The sequence below is a fragment of the Elaeis guineensis genome, chromosome 13 (genome assembly GCF_000442705.2).
Source record: "Elaeis guineensis isolate ETL-2024a chromosome 13, EG11, whole genome shotgun sequence".
Taxonomy (NCBI): domain Eukaryota; kingdom Viridiplantae; phylum Streptophyta; class Magnoliopsida; order Arecales; family Arecaceae; genus Elaeis; species Elaeis guineensis.
In genome coordinates this window covers 12131688-12149392 of record NC_026005.2, presented here as the reverse complement: position 1 = coordinate 12149392, position 17705 = coordinate 12131688, and the positions used below count along the sequence as shown (strand labels likewise).

Here is a 17705-nt window from a genome sequence, read left to right as displayed (position 1 = left end):
TTTTGCTGCAACCTTAAGTACGGTCTCATATTTTTATTATCATAAAAAGACTGGCGGGACAGGTGGTGGTAAAAGAGGGCTTATCCACATCGGCTTGTTCTCCAGCCAAACGTACCTTCCACTCTGTTCCCCGCTTGCGACGCGCGGCCTACCGGCTGTCACGTGCGATAAAGGCCCTCATCTCAAGGAACAGTGTGGGTGGAAGGCAACTCACGTGTCAAGATCTAATAGGAACAGTCCACGTGTGGCAGTACATTTTTTGGGATCGAAAGCCCTCGGACAAGCTTGAGTCAGATCCGACAATGATGATAGCTTCGACATGGAATCTTGCGGTTATCAAAATGGCCTGCCATACACCGCCCCCTACCGTACACCTTTTTTTTTTAAATTTTCACTTTTTAATTGGAGAAAACATATACCTCGTTATAAAATGCCCCTAGAATAACAGCTATCCATGAGGGTGCCCTCATTATTTTCTTTTATTTAATTTTCTTTCATTTTGCTCAACCAAATTCACCAAACAACTTCTATCCGATTAAAATTTATCAAACAAGAACATGTTCAAAGATTTAGTTAATCTTCCACCGTTGACATCCACAATAGAAAGGGTCTCATGTTTGAAAACATTTGCCCAGGAGCAGTTAGAATATGGAATCAGAAATGAATATGCTTTCGCATACTAGGACAATATTTGGACTTATTCCCATCATTGCTTGTTTTTACTTACCAATTAGAGATTCTTAAGTTAACTTTTGAATGATAAATCTTTAAAATATCTAAATATGAGTAATTATAATGTAGGTGGATGAGTCACCATCCTTTCTGCTAAAAAATAAATTAATATAACCCAAAGTGAATTCCATAAAGCAAACATGAATCGCAAAAAAAAAACACGGGCGAGCTAGACACAAGACAAAGTTGTTGTCCTTATCATTTTGGGTATCATTAAAAGATGAGCAAACTAAGAATTTTATATGATAGTTCAATCAATCGATTTCTAATTTTGATTATTTTTTCAATTTATTCCTCCTCAACTTTCTCAATCCTAGAAAATGGACTGTAATAGTATCTATATCTATGTATATATGTGTGTGCATATGCATAAATATAATTGCATTAAAATATTTTATCAATAAATTTGCATAAATAAAAAAAAATGATGCATTAACCAATCAAAAATTTTCTAACTTCATGAGAGTGCAATTCATTAAGCAAATACCGTCCATGTATGGTGAATTTAATCATGATGTAACTAAACCAACCAAATGGAGTGCGCCATCTTAGTATAGTTAGTAGATGACCTGTAGTGTCAGAAACATTAGATATGGCTCCAAAGTATTAGAATTTTTTTTTTTTTAAAGATCAATTTTTCTTCATTCTCACCATTTAATTGAAGGACAGATCAAAATGTTATGCTATTTAGGAAATAATTATCGTAAGATGGAACCAAAAAATATTTGTCAAAATAGGGCATGCTTGTTTTGATGGGTGATGAAATACGCCATGGTATCAACAAATGATTAAAGATATATTAAAATGTCGCTCAGATGGTAGTTCAAAGGGAACAGACCGTAGGCTTCTACGTAGCTAGCTTGTATTCGGAACGTACATATGTCGATTAAATAAGAGAATAGATGTCGGATGCTTTGTCGGTGTGGGCAAAAGTGACATATGACAGCTATAGCAGAGGTATTATCCCTCACCCTTTCTTTTATATTACAAAAAAAAAAAAAAATGTTAAAATAATCAATCCCATGAATCATGCAGTGCACAACCAAGCCGCGCGCCATGATGCTTTTCGGCTACAATTGCGTATAGACTTGGCACTCTGCCATAAAACGCAACAAAACAATAGGATAATGAGATTAGGTCTCGCATCAGCGTCGAGGGGTCAATGCACGATGAGAAACGAAAACCAACTTCTGTGTTAGGCATTGAAAGAGGCTTCACAGAAGCTGACGGTTTCCAGAAGTTTGGCCTCTCTTTCTCTCTCTCTCTCATTTAAATGTTGATATAGAGTGAGAAATTCTACAGAAACTCAATTATTAATCATTTTAGCAAGGATAAGTGGCCGAAAATCCAATAGGATCATGTTAAACAAGGATTAGTCTCTCTCTCTCTCTCACAAGCTTATCAGCTGGCTGATTGCTTTGGCTGAACACATGACCTGCATGAAAAAAATATAAGAATTGCTTGACTTGTATGATGTCCATAAGGAGTGAGTGGCTTAGAATTATCCCAGCATTACTAGGACATCTATTAATCCAATCAATGCCTGTTAATAAGTTACCTTTCAATTAGATCTTTGAGCATTGTAACTTTTATACCGTTGCTGTGTAATCATTGGAATTTTTAGTTCATTCCTATAATATATAAGGGTAGGTAAGTAAGGAGTTGAAAACTAGTCCATCAGACAGGCCCCTCATTCTCAATGCAAATCCTTCCTAAGCTGCTCTCAATTCAGCTTTAGGCATCGTAGATGCATAAAATGATCCTCATACCAATATTACCACAGTCATGAGCCTTCCAATTCTTCCATGATGCATCAAAGTTCACCTTCACAACTCCACATGCTGAAGTAGATGAACTTATTGAGCTGCTGATACACCCGTCACAAGTTATCCATTCTAGTAAACTGTTCATCGGCATCCGACACCTCATCGCCGACTCAGGATGATTGCTTCTTCTAGCTTACTCCGTTTTCCTTGAAATTGTCGTTCCATTTCTTTTTAATCATAAGACCAACCAGCATAACTTATAAGCATCCTCAACTCCACCTTCCTTCAATGAAGTAAGGTTATGTTAGGAATCCATGAAAAAAATAAGTCCATGGATCAGACCATACCCGCAATGTCCTCAACAGGGTGGGTCATGGCATGGGTCAAGATCACCCCCCAACTATGGGGTTAAAGGCTTGTCATGTGGACGCAGCTATGCGTGCCAACTCATACTTCCTATTCTTCTCCTTCACTCCCCCATAATTTAGGCCAGATTAGGCCCCCCACATAACTGCCCTAGCTTGAGAATCTGGCAAACCATTTGGGAGTATCTCCTTGAGTTATTCGCAACAGGACGCTACATCAACATTATATGAGAGCATGTGTATCTTTCATTGCCCTAGTTAAAGGAACCACGCTTCATGAGCATTTCCTTGTACCTCTCAAACAAAGGCCAACAATTTGAATAGAAAGCAAACAGCCAGATAAGCCAAGATATCATCATCAAAGGAAGGAATCCATCAAAAGAACCAAAACCGATATACTCAAATGTATCCACCACAACCAGGTTTCATTCAAATTTTCACCATCAGCACCCAATAAAAATTGCAGCTATGAAGCAACCTTCTATCTGCCATCTTTATAGCTTAATAATCAGCTAGGGCTATGAAAATACTACCAGGAGGAATCAAGTCCCAGGACAAATGCACAGGTCCCAACCATAGCATCGAGATGCACCCATACAACAAAAGAAGCAATCAGTTTTCAGAGATTAGCCATAATGTCATCAAATAACACAGATCCAAATTCAAGTACTTGAAAGCAGAAACACTTCACGAGTAAACAGTATAAAAACTCAAGATATTATACCTAAAGATACTTTAATAATCCACAATTCAATCCAATTGATTGCAGCTGACAAACACTTCTGGTCCTCCACATCATCCATTGACATTAATTCCTGAAACCAAAAAAAAAAAACTATATGAAAGAAAAGGCATTTTTTCATGAAGATTGAACAAAGCAACATGTAAAACTAGTATGGCTTAAGAAAAGCAAAATGATCATGGGAATGCTTACATTGTCTTTTATACAGAAAACCAGCAGCCAACACCAGGATCCCTTAGAAAATGCTGTTCTCCAAGGGCAGGTCATCGAAGCTCCATAGATCTACAGTGCTCTGTCCATCCTGAGCAACGTCACAGCTGAAGAGGCTGTCAATTGACTCGTCTGCACTCCCCTGAAGATAAGGGATCTCCAGGAACTTCATATATGATTCGTAGGCAGATAGCTCCTCAGAGAGTTTCATTGCAGAGTTATCATCTGCTGGTATTGCCTCTTCAGAATTGTTTTTCAGTTTCTTCTGAGGGCTACCATGTTCCATGAGTCCGGATTCATCACCTTCAGTTATAATTGGAGCAAGAAATGATGTGATCTCAGGATTCTTGGTCTCATGTTCCCATCCAAAGTCCAAACAATCAATAGAGTTGCTTCCCTGATCAGAGAGGAAATGCACTAACCCAGTGCCCCCAGAAGGTGGAGAAGATTCTAGTGAGGAAAGGGAATTCAGGTACTCAGGTTTTGTGAGCTCCTTCACTTCCAAATCATAATCTGGGTTATTTAGGGAGTTTAAGGACCGATCAAACTTCTGTTCCTCTGCCAATGCTGGTTTTGGTGCTTGCACATTTGGTTTGTGGCGACGCTTTTGGGCACTCGCAGGTGCTTCAGGGAAGTTCACCTTAGCTTTCTTGCCCCGGATACGACGGGCTTCAACATCATAAGCTCTTGCAGCCTCTTCAGCAGTGTTGAATGTTCCTAGCCAAACACGGACCCCTTTGCGGGGATCTCTGATTTCAGCTGCCCACTTGCCCCAGGGACGCTGACGAATTCCTCTGTATTGATTCTTTCTCTTCCTTTTGGCTGATCTAGCTGCAGGCCCATTGAATTCTCCTGATTTTAGAGTGATTGAACCCTCTGCAGTCCAAAGAGAACATAAGACAAGACACAAAGTACCATAGAGAGGACATTCTTGTTTTAACAGATATAGATCTCAACTTTCTGATAATTAATTAAGAGGAAACAGATTATTCCATATGAAGTTCAATCACAAATAACAGACAAACAACAGATTTTAACCTAGATTATAGGATTCTTTATCAAGTAACAACTCAATTCTGCCACTCTTCTGTTTGAGAATAGTCTATCAAAGAAGCATGCCAGCAATAACAGAAAATATGAGCAGTAAGGTACAACATCCCATGCCATTTCTATGCACAAAAAACACATTGATTTCAAACTTCTTTGCCGTCAACAATAAAGTTCTAGGAAACATAAGGACTGATGTTATTTGTCTATATATAAAATTGCACCGAACATAATTTTTGTTTTCACTTTTGCAATAACCAATGCAAGGAGAGGTGACAACTAGAGTGGAGATCCATTCACCGTTCCATCCGATCTAATAATTTAGACATTAACTTTCATCAGATCAGTGGAAAGATAACCATAATTGACTAATAATGAGTCATGTTGGTTTTAGTTTCCACCCTCCAAATGAATCACTCATTGTTTTTCATTTCCCCTTTGCACAAACAAAAAAAAAAACAACCTGACACAAAGTTTCACCTGCCTCTGACATTTTTATGATCAGCAACTTAGTTTATATTTATCTTTGACTCTGATTTTCCAGCAACATCCTAGGCAAGCCAAAATTCTCAGCACACCTTAAATTCTATATACTTATAATTAGTCACTGTAGATCTCATCTCTATATTGGGCAATTCATCTATCAGAAACATAATATACTGAAGAATGGCAAAAGCACCGATTACAATCCTGAAACCATAAAATAGACCTGACAATCGGCAATAAGATTACAACCATGCACCACATCAAACAACAGAACAATGTAATATAAGGGAGAGGAGAAAATAAGTCAAACATAAGATGGTGAAAAGATATGTCAAAGAACAGATTAACTTGGGTGATACTTTGTGAGTTTAAAGACAAAGCATCACACAAATTAAACAATATATCCCAATAAAAATGATATCCTACTTTAGTCTTCAACAAAGGGGAAAGAAAAAAAAATGGAAAAAGGAGTCTGAAAATAATCATAATGCATATAAAAATAGTTTGAAATAGGAAATTCGTAATTTTAATCAAGCAAACTAAGGGAGGAGCACATGTTTGTTTAGCAAAAGATTCCCCCAAGTAGCAAAAATTGCAATAAATACCAAGAAAATACTTGGGGACAGAAACCAAAAAGGGCAAGACCCACGAAGTATTATTGTGTCCCTTGTCCACATGTGATGTTCTTCACTGTTCTTCTCAGAATACGCAGTTTTTATGGGATCTAATCTAACCAAAATTCTTTTCTTAAAAGAAAAACAAAAAGCTAAAATGGAGATCCATCAAAAACTCTGACTACAATCCTAAAGAAATATAACCTCATTTTTAGTTTCTACGCGTTATATAGTCAACAAATCCCTAAGAAGAAAGCTCATTCCATGGGAAAAAAGAAAAAGTAATAGAGAGAAAAAGATACTAGCCAAAATAAATTAAAATCCACAAACAACAATAGCAAGTTCAGAAGAAGAAGGAATCGCTGGAAACATCCCAAGAACTAGACGCATTTACCATAAATCACCAAACAAAGGATATAAATTCGAGCGAAAAAACTCGAATTCACAAAACATCATATGGTCCACAGAACAAGAAGGAAATTGGCAAAAGAACCATCTTTTCAATAGAATTTCTCCGATTACCTCCAGAGAAGGGAGCCTTGGCGGTAAAAGCGAAGGGCTTGACGTCGATCTCTTCCTCCTCATCCTCCTCGGACTCGTCCTTGAAGTCCTCGAAGTCGGCCTCGAAATCGTCGTCGATCTCCACCACCTCATGCTTCCGCCCCTTCTTGCCGCCGCCACCGCCGCCCTTATTGAGGTGCGGCCAGATGTAGTCGGCGATGGGCCGCCGGGAGGACACCGGCGTCGGGATGAAGTCGGAGATGATCGCACCACCACACATCTGGAAGCTCAAAGGCGAACTTTTGGATTTTGTTGTGTTCCAAGAAAAGAAAATGGGAGAAGAGAAAAGAGAATGGAAGAAGGGTTTCCTGTGAAGGAGATTTGGAGGGGAAGGTGGGAGGTTTTATAATTATAAATGATGATGGTTTATGAGAGAAGAAAGGCTGGTGTTTGGTGAGGAACGGAGAAGGGGGGGTTGGGGGTGGTTTCATATTAAGAATAAAAAAATAAAAAATATAATTAAAAAGGGGATGGTGGATCATTGAAGCGGTAATTATGAAGTGATATACCGATGGCAAGGAGTAGGAATATATGGTAATAGTAACTTAAAAAAGTATCATAGAAAGTTAGGAGTCCGGCTAAGGAAAATCAAATAAGTAGGAATATGGTAATTATAGAAAATAACTAAGAATATTACCTTACCAAATAAAAATAAAAAATAAAAATTACCTTACCAAATATGTTTTGATGTTTTTATTAGTTAGTGTTTTTTTAATAAAAAAAATCATAAAACATAGATAAAATTGATACCAATACATCCTTAATAAACAGGAACATGATACTGATATATGTTGTGGAAATATTGTAGAAGGAGAAAGTAAAAAAAAAAAAAAAATGTTCAAACCTTAGCTCTATTTACTATTTCTCACAAGCATTTCATGTTTAAGATTTGTTATTCTCATGATTATATCTATTTTTAATCTTTTATGAGAACCTAGTTTTAATTTTTGTGAAGAGTTCAAATTATTGGAAGTGGTTGATTTGGATTGAATCAAAGAACAAAATAGAATAAACGTTTAACAATGGGACGTTGGACATGCAAAATAGTTTTTTTTTTTTTTATGGTAAAAATATAAAGCGGTAATCATGAAGTGAAGACGATGAAATTAATAATCATGAAAGAATACCTATAAATAGAGAACTGTAGATGATGGTGAATACTTTTGGCTAAAAAGAGAGAAAAAAAAATTGTAATTTATTTATATGGTGGTGTCGAGTTACACTAATGCCACCAAGGTGGTAGGATTGCACTAAAATATCACACACTTGCATTATGGTAGTGGTTTATTCGTGGTGTCGCATGACAATTCTTGGGCCCAAAGCTCTGACATGTATTGGTTCCGGACTGCGCTTTAAACCTCGAGCTGGCCTATTACACATTTTTACGGTATCACATTATGAAGTCCATATGGCAATTGGCTCAGATTATATTGATATATCTGTGACATTATTGATCAAGGTTAGGGATAAGATGGGCTTGGTCCGTGTCAAGTCCATGTTGGGCTTGTCTTAGGTCTGTCCAACTCGCACACTTAGTTTGTGCAGGAATAATGGATTTGTTGTCCATGGGTTGAGGTTATGTTTGTAAATAAATTTTGAGCCTCTACCTCACAAACATAGGTTCCTGATTGATCTTCTTTCACAACGATGGACAATGGATCATGCTTCGCTCAGATCTCAAAGTATTCTGAACTTTTCTCTTATCTATTTGCATAGATCTCAAAGCAGCTATCGTGAGATTCAACGGTGGATTTGCATAAAAAAAAAAAAAAGAATCCTTCTTTCATGCTAAAAATACTACCCCATGCAACAAAAAATAAAAAGCTTTGAATTTCTTTGTTGAAAAGAAAAGAAAGTTTTTTATTTTTTTGGTAGTTCAGAGTTTATGTCAATGCTGAATTTAGATGTAGACATGACCTTTATATTCAAAAATTAGTTAAGTTCGGTCAAATTTACAAATCAGACACGTGTTGGGTCAAACATCTAGTCTTATTTGACATTTAAGGATACTCTTTTTGTTCATCTTAGTCAGATAGAGATATTTTGCGCTTGGTCTACCAAGGACTTGGCTTTCAAGTTGGGTAAATGAAACCTATATTTGGGGCACAATCTAAGCAGTTAATTAATTTTGATTTGTATTTTTTATCGAAAAATGTTCAGTTTTAGGCAAGTAACAACCATTTTATCCTTGGTCCAACCCTTTTTCACTCTCAGTTTCTTGGACCTAATTAAATAATAGGATGTTAATTAAAGTATTATTTATAAAATATTATATATCCTCCAGCTTAGCATAATATTTCTTGGGTTGTTCATGATTGCTTAACTTTTGCCGTCTTACATGGGCATGGTTAGATCAATAGTGCTCTTACCCTTGAAGTCCTCTCAGGAACCTACTCTTTTTTTTTTTGGTAAAGTCTCGGGAACCTACTCATTGAAATATGTTTGACAGTAGGAGTTTATTTTGTGGGAAGTTGGAATGCCACTGGATTTGGAATGGTCGATCATCTTTTCATCTCAGTGTTTTGCCTTCTATTCATACAATTTGATTCTTCCGATCGAGAAACCCGCATAATTTAAAGGAGGAGTTGGTCAATCATTTGACCACAAGACAAGATAGTTTAATTTCTCCTTAATAAAGAACATAATGGATGCTTACCAATAATAATAATAATAATAATGGATAACTTTTTTCCACTATAATTTAGTTCCCCTATTAACTAGAGAATTTCAAGTTCAACTAGTATAAAGACTTTGCAACAAAAAAGAAACAAAAAAAAAAAAAAAAAAGAAAAAAGAAAAAAGAAAAAAGAGAAAGGCAAAGTCCATCAAATTTCATTGAGATCATGGTGGCTGTGAATGTTGTGCTTTATTGAAATATCTCTTTTTTTTGGTTGGCTAATATTTATCTCACCTAAGAGGTCAAATTTGGATTTTACCTAAGCAGTATCATAACAATATTACCTCCAATATAATATATTCATCTTGAAATGAAATGTATCCAACCAGTGACATATGTCTCCTAAATTATTATCCACTATTATTAATTAATTTTAAAATTTTAGTGAATCTCTATTGATAATCAAAGTCAATATGTATCTAATTGGTAGCATTCGCAAGTGAATAGCAGTGTCAGATCATGCTATTGAGGTTGAAAATAATTCATTCCCCAATTATCCAATTTACCTCTTCAATGGATATGCTTAAATTTGAAGGTTATACAAGGCAGGAAAGGCAGAAAATGAATGAGGATATGATCCAATATAATTATATAAAGATGTATTTCTTTGCTTATCTCATGAACTTGCTAACTGGGATGGAAGCCATATACTTTTTCTTCCAATCTTATGTTTAAGTTTCATAGCAACTATAAACTTGTAAGGAATCACATTATTATGAAAAAGAATCCATCCATGCATGCCTAGACACATCAATATGGCAGGCCATGTATAACCAAAAGAGAAAAAAGGAATTGCATTCCACAACTAAGCCATGGCTTGTAAACCTGACACCTATGCATCTCCAAATCCATAAAATTTTTTTTCTTCACACATTAGCCACAGAAGCATATAATTAAATTGCAGAAGAGTACTTTAAATAAGCAAATTTGTATCACTGATATATATACTATTCCACTAATCATTCTCTCTTTCAATAGAAATCTAAACCTTTGAAAATTCACTTCAATTATCAGAATATCCATTTCAAAATGATCTCCATGGTCAAAAAACTTGGCGTATGCACCAAATCTGACGCAAAGCAAGGGACACAGGCTGGAAAGTGGCAAGCACAAATTAGTGTGGGACCCACAGAGGATTTCAGAGCGTGACGCATGGACCAAGTTCTCTCGGTCTCCTTTAGCTGCAGTTTAAGCTGGATTCTTGGAAATTTCTCAAATAAAAGCAAGAAGGATTCTTGGAGATGCATGAACCTAGCTCTAGACTCTGGTGCAGATGACACGCAAGAAGAAATGCAAGAAATTTCTTCTCTCAGGTCATCAGCCATACATCATGTTCCATGTTCTATGTTGCCTTAATCTTGTCTCACAAAGATGGCCATGATTCATATTTTTGTGTGTTTTTCATTCAGAGTAAAAAAGAATACAATTTGGTGATGATTTGTTATCAGCTAATCGTCAAGACAAGGAAATAGAAATCAAAGATGCGAACACAATGATGTTGCGTAACAACAATACTATGTGGAAATATAGCTGCAACCACTTGACTGTGGCCCAATGAACACACCAAAGATGTCTCATTCTCCAACTCAATCGGTGTTATATTAATAGCAAGTAGAACAAACAGAACCCTCCTCATGATTTTGGCCCAAAAATTCTCATGGATTATCCACGCTGAGCTTATTAAATGGATTAGTTTGGGGTCAATTTGTCTAGAGATAGATGTGGACTAGAGGTAAGATGTAGTGTAAGGTAATTCGTTCGATATTGTTTGTAGAAATATAAATATGGTTAGAGGCCTTTGGCGTGGCTGTTGGGGTAAGAGGTTCGAGTCATGATCAAATGGTTGACTAGTTATAATCCACTTTGCATTATTTCAAACCTAAGTTTGTCATCTAGCCAAGAACTGAGAATGCTATATTTGTTTTTAGCTTGGGGTCGTTCTCAAGGTGCCGTCCTAGGGTTACAAAATTACCATGTTCTTTAATGTTTTTAAGAATGTTTTTTTTTTTCATCAATTATAGCTTTTCTTTTTGGCCTGTAAAATCTCAGCAAATTATTTAACCTTTTGACATATCTGCAAGAAATTGGTTTAGTTTCTTATGTTGTATATGTATACAGCCACTCTTTATTTTCAGCTATATATTATGGAGAAAAACCTCCTCTCAAATTTATGCATGCACTAGTCTATATGTATGTCAAAAGAAGTGTTTCGTTTATTGCCACCAAAAAAAAAAAAAAAAAAAAAAAAAGAATAATTGTTTCGTTGAAAAGTTGTATATAGCTTAAACGAGTTTTTTTCCTTCTAGATGGATATCTACAATTACAGGAAAAAAAAAAAAGAAAATAACAAAAGTTGCTTTTTTTTTTTTTTTTTTCAATTTCTTAGTATCCTGTATGAATGCATGGATAGATAGATGCATTCAGTCGATTTGATTTTTTATTATTTTTCTTTTGTATCCTAATTTTACTTTTTCTCTTGATCATAAACATCACACCAAAATGCTTGCAATTGTTAGCGAGAGTAGAACGTTGTTAGATCCATGGCCATTTTCCAAAAGCATCTCTACCTCATTGGAAGCAATACCAAAAGAGATCGTATTCTTACCAAAAAAAAAGAGATCGTATTAGTATCATGCTGGGTTGCGTGTCATATTTACAAACTCCTGGAATCATGTTTGCTGCCTGCAGACGGCATTATATGGACTCAACTAGGCTCTACAAACTTGGTTTTCTTGACCTTTTTTTTTTTTTTTTGACAAAGAGCATGGGTTTCTAGACTAAGCTTATATTTGCATTACTGGTTTAGTTGCAGCTAAACCTAATGCATGCCTTCTTATCAGGTGATTATCTTCTACTATTATATCTGCTTGTCTTTGTAAATGGTACTCTCATTAGTAGAAATCAAGAACATGCTTTTTTTTTTTTTTTGAGTAAAAATCAAGAACATGCTTTACATGATCTTATTTGACAACTTGGCTGTGCGTTTGTTATTAAATATCTGGGTCCCTTGGACTTTTTTCTTGCCACTGAAGTTTCTCGCACTCCATCTAGTTTCCATTTCTCTCGATCCAAATATGTACTTGGCTTGCTCAGATTGATGAAATTAGATGGATTGATAACCCAGCCTATTTGGGTTTGGTCTATTTGACCAGCACAAACACTAGAAACGGCGCGAAAGACTTACATAAATTTTAAAGCACCAACAAAGGATCCAAATAGAGTCGTTTGATTGTTTAAGAATAAAAAAAAAGCGTTAAAGAAGACTCTTCCTTCCGATTTTGATTTCCTTCGAAAATCAAAATCGGGGAGGAGTCCGACTCATCTCCCTCCATCTCTATTTAAATGGATTGAGCTCCTCTTTTGAACCCATCAATGATCGGTTGCCTACCATCATCGAAAGAAATCCAACTTCCTCTTTTCTTCTTTCGAACATCCATCATTGAGTTCGTCGAATTTGTAGCCCAATCATCACTGGAACTCAGGTAAGACACTTTAATCCTTGAATTTATTTGGTTTGCCATCTTTCTTAGCCATTGAAGTTCAGATTCCAACGAGCTATTACTAGATTTAGGTCAAGAAAAGGATGCCCTGTTCTAATTTTTATTTCCTTTATTTTTCATGGGCTTTTTCTTGATTTTTTTGGTGCTGTTGTCGTGATCCATCAATTATGGAATATTTGGCTATGCTGCCATGACCCTAGCCACTATCGGCCATGGTCACCACTGCCCGGAGCTCTATATTTTGAGGAGGGGTAGCTTAAAAGTCCCTTGTTTGCCTAGGAATTGAGAGAAAAAAAAAGAAGAGAGAAGAAAAAAAAGAAAAGAGAGCAAAAAAAAAAGAATTTCTCTCTCTTCTTATTTTTTTTTCTCTCTCTTCCTCTCTAATTTCTCTCTCCATTTTCATTCTCTAGAATAAGTTCTCTCTCTAAAATAATTAGAATTTCTTTCTAAGATTGATTCAGTAAAAGACTTTTTTTTCAATGATTCTGATTTGATCCTAGTGAAGAAAATCTCGATTCATGATCTCCAGACAGCGTGCTGGTACTCATCTTAGTCAAATTAGGTACCATTAGATTTGATCATCCGTAGTTGTTATTGAACTATCTATATACTATTTCAATCATGATTTGATTATATCATTTTAATCAAAGTGGTCGAGATGCTGGATAGTATTGCTTGATCAGTCTTATTCCATCTTGTTAATTTTTCTCTCCATTAATGTTCTCTCTCTATGTGATTTATGAATCTAGTGAAGAGATCCCAGTCCTGTTCCTTTGAATCCGAATTGAGCTGATAGGGAGACTTTGAATTACCTCATTGATTAGACAGTTTTGCACTTTTTGAGCTTTTGTTAAGTATCAAGATGTAGTTTTTATTATCCTCTATGAAATTCTTTCATCTTTAGCGATCTTGATTAAATGAAGTTATTTGATTGAACTAATATTTGATCGTTAGGTAGCATATCAACCTTCGCTTGGATTCTTATCGAACGCTACTGATTTGATCACTCTCGATTTTCGTGTTGGATTTTGGGGTTTGATGCATACATATGCGTTTCAAAAATTTTATTTTCTAAATACTGCAATAGAGAATAAGATTAAAATAATTTTAATCTTAATTTTGCATGCATAAAAATATAAAATCACATAATCTATTTCATATGCTGAAATTGATATATGCTAAAATTCAGATTGTGATCAAATCACATACCTATTTCGCAATCTCTTTCTTCAAAACTGAATATGGAAGAAAAGAGGCTCTCTCGTAGCTGCACAAGTATCCGGCCTATACGAGTATCTACTCGAGATCAGCCTGAAACAGTCCTCTTTAATCTGAATTTTGATTCTCCAAAATTCAGCCTACTGAATCTGAACGAAGTCTGGATCGTGATCAATACTTGATCTTTCTCCTTGATCTTCTTCTTCTCCTCTTCTCTAAAGTTTCTTCTTACTATGTGCTGCTACCAGATATTAGAAACTAGCAAGGAAGAGGCACCCAAACTCTTTTGGGCATGAAAATCCTTGGGATGCGCATCCCAAGGAAGGGGTGTATAGAACACGCAAGAGGAGAGAAAGGGAGAGGAAGAGAGGACATGGGGAGAGCCTTTGCGTGTGAGGGATTGCTGATTTTGATGCTCTAGAAATTTTAGGGGAGGTCCCTTTAAATAGGCATAAGGATTGAATCCTATTCAATTTCATAATACAAGTCCTACTTGCATTAGGATTTCTATTAACTTAAGTTATCCAACTTATGTTATGAAGCCCATTAGGCGCCAACTATTGGAGCCCTTGCACCTATAATTAGACACCCTCTTTTGCACCCAAGAGATATCCCATATGAAAATCAAAGGCTCTCTAATTAATAGACACATCTAAATTGATTAAATCAAAGTGGCACTCCATAATAACTATCAAGGAGATTCATAAGGGATTTTCATCCTTAATTTATGTGATCCATAATCTTAGACACCCAATAATTAAAATCTCATAAATCTTATTCATGTAGGTTATTAGCAGATAATTAAGTTAAAATTAACTTATCAAATAAATAATCCGAACGGAAAGAGGAATTGGATCCAACCATGTGCTAGCAAGGTTATCATGAACCCAATGGATTTTTTTAAACCCAATTGATACTTCATAAGCTCAATTACTTATTTCAGACCTAATCTTTTTCTTGTGTGATCTCATAGGTTCAATTCTATCTGATAGTGAGACATACAATGATCTCTATCATCGTATCATTAAAACTCTTTTCAATGGATTGAAATAATTTCACTCTAACTCAACAAAGATTATCGATCCAGAATAACTCTAGTGAGCTCTCACAATCCACTAGTGATACCTAGCAGTATGTAGTGGCAATCCAGTAGAACTAAAATGAACCTCTAGATGTAGTTAACGTGTGATTTAGTCTCTCTATCATGAGTCTCGACTAGATGGCAAGTCATGGATAAATCGTCAAACCTCAACATCGATCATATGATAGATTCAATCAGCTTAAGTCTATATGTGATTCTATGTAAATTTTTTTTCATCAATCACACTGCTATGACAATAGACTTAAGGACTCAGTCTCTTAAATCTCATAGGACTACTCCCTTCTATTAGGATCGATAGATCTCATCTTGATGTACACCCCACTCTTACAGTGGATCAACTGTCGCTAATATCTACTACAAGGACTCTTTGAGATCCATATTGATGTATCAGTCAAACTTCAACAGCCTCACTGCGAGCAGTAGTGTCATCTCAGATCAAAGGACCAGTCATAAATTGTAACTTTGAGAAAATCACTAACGAGTGAGCAGACATCCATGTAACTTCTCGTATTGGTTACGCTCAGTGCTAGTTATTTTCTAACAACCACCTGCACTCTCGCTCCAGTGTCTCTACATTACAGACTCAAGACTCATCTGTCCGAAGAAAGTGATCCATGCACTGATCTATCCGGATCAATCACCATCCCCATGATGATCCTATGACCAGAAGCAATTTAGGAATCAACAATCAATGACATATGTCTTAAATTCTCAACTCTTTGAGAATATATATCATCATCTTGTTAATCTCTTGGATGATTCATGGACACATAGACATGAATGATAATATAACTGCCCAATAAGTACAAAATCATATCCTAGAGATATGAAATATGTCAGTCAAGATTGACTTTTAGGGCATACATCCAACAATCTCCCACTTGCACTAAAGTCAATCTGCCATGTACCAAGCTCTATCTTCACAAGACAGGCTATAGTCTTGGGCTAGCCAAGTGACTTATCAGTGGGTCATCCACATCACATGTGGAGTTTGCTCTCTGCACCTCTATATATTTCTACTCGAGGTAGTCGCGTGCTCTGCTGTTCTATGTGCTTGGATATCTGGTGAGACTTAGACTCCTTAGCAAGGGCTATGGTGCCATTATCTTTGCAGTATAGTGTCACAGCATCTGATGGTATGACAATTAATTCTGCAACTAACATTACAATCAGAATGCATCCTACACATCTACAGTGTACTCAACTTTCATTGATCGATTATTTAGAATCCTTTCAAGATATCGACATAGGAACATATCTATGATATAGACATTCTACTATCAACATCAGACATAAGTCTGAATTGGTGTATCCTCCCACTCCTAGCTTTGATCCTTCTCCGAATATGTCCTCAGTTCTTCTTAAAAGCTTAAGGATATTTTCACAGCAATCTAGCGCTCACAGCCTGGATACAACTGATATCTACTTATGACAATTACGGTATAATCAGTTCAAATACTTTATGGCATATAACTATGCCTGAGAGGATAGCAGACCTCTCTCCGAGATTTCTATGCGGAACATTTTCAGCATCCGATCTCTATATTTTATCTGTGAAAATACAAGAATCCAATTGTATCTGTTTTTATAGATCTTTAGGATGCTCACATTATGTCTTTCATGGAGAAATCTATATTCAACCATATTTTAACCGATGTCAGTATTGGACACTCTCACTGACCCTTTTGAAATCCATAATTCCTCATATCTGATCAAACAATTTGATCATATCATTGAAATGAATGTTTCGACTCTAAGGATATTGTGGTCTTTATGATCACCTATCACAAGAAGTGAAATCTATAGGCTATTCCATATAGAAATCTTCAAAAGATCTCTACTCAGGAAAGCTATTTCACATCCTTTCTTGGAGTTGATGTCTCACATCGTCTCATTGTAGGTTCTGGGATCATCTCTATATTCCCTATCTCCCATGAGAAATGATTTTCTCTACATCCTCTATTAAGTATACCTAAGTATCTTTCGAGAGAATTGGAGATCTTACTATGTGTACGAAGTGAAGGAGGAATACACATCTACTGGCTCATGATTAATATATTCTTAAAGTCCCAAGGCTCTCTGCTCTTCAGAGACACTCTCTTAGAGCTTAACTTTCCTCCCACTGCTTCATCTTGATTAAACAGTTTTTCAAAAAGATAGCATTGAGTCACAATCACATTGTAATCTCATCGAAAAGTAATATCTCAAACTCTTTTAGGAAGAGCTTTATAGACCTATCCTCTAACATATCCATTTGCTGTCTTAGATACAGGCTGGACATCATTGAATCTCAAAATAATCAAGATTCAGTTCTCATCATGTCATATTTTATATGGTGTGGTAGGAATAGGTTTAGAGAGAACCCAATTTCATAAAAATAAAGCATGTCCCTAAAAAAATATAAATAAATCAGTGAATTTTATTATGGACCAGATCATATCTCATATAGTCCCATGACTCTTCTTATCTCATTGAGTTGAGATTTACTAAGAGGGGTCCAATATGAAACAATACCATTTTATGAGATAATCGAAAAATTTCTTTCAATGATATTGCATCTTTGATCCGATCGAAGTACCTTTAGAAATTTTTTGATTTATTTTTCTACTTACATCTGAATTCTTTAAATCTTTCAAAAATTTCAAATTTGTATCTTATATACAAAGTAGAGATAACTCCTTGGTT

General features: G+C 35.9%; 1 protein-coding gene across 2 annotated transcripts; it reads right to left on the bottom strand.

The window, feature by feature from the left end:
• Positions 1–3238: 3238 nt before the first annotated feature.
• LOC105056678 (ethylene-responsive transcription factor 1) lies at positions 3239–6926 on the bottom strand. Of its 2 annotated transcripts, XR_833875.4 has the most exons (4): positions 6485–6926; positions 3798–4691; positions 3588–3678; positions 3239–3392 (listed from the first exon to the last, which is right to left on the bottom strand). XR_833875.4 is itself a non-coding variant. In XM_010938972.4 (3 exons), the coding sequence occupies exons 1-2, from the start codon at positions 6741–6743 to the stop codon at positions 3841–3843; spliced, it is 1110 nt and encodes a 369-aa protein (XP_010937274.1). In that variant the 5' UTR covers positions 6744–6926; the 3' UTR covers positions 3459–3678; positions 3798–3840. The 2 variants fall into 2 exon arrangements, 1 of the variants encoding a protein (XP_010937274.1); XM_010938972.4 differs by lacking the exon at positions 3239–3392 and having other exon boundaries at positions 3459–3678.
• Between the last annotated feature and the right edge of the window lie 10779 nt (positions 6927–17705).

What these genes read in the sequence shown, in the direction of transcription:
- LOC105056678 (XM_010938972.4), bottom strand. Translation starts at nt 6,743, where the DNA reads ATGTGTGGTGGTGCGATCATCTCCGACTTCATCCCGACGCCGGTGTCC. An exon ending in CAAGGCTCCCTTCTCTGGAG is followed by an intron (nt 4,692 to 6,484) that starts GTAATCGGAGAA and finishes TTTGGACTGCAG; the next exon opens with AGGGTTCAATCACTCTAAAA.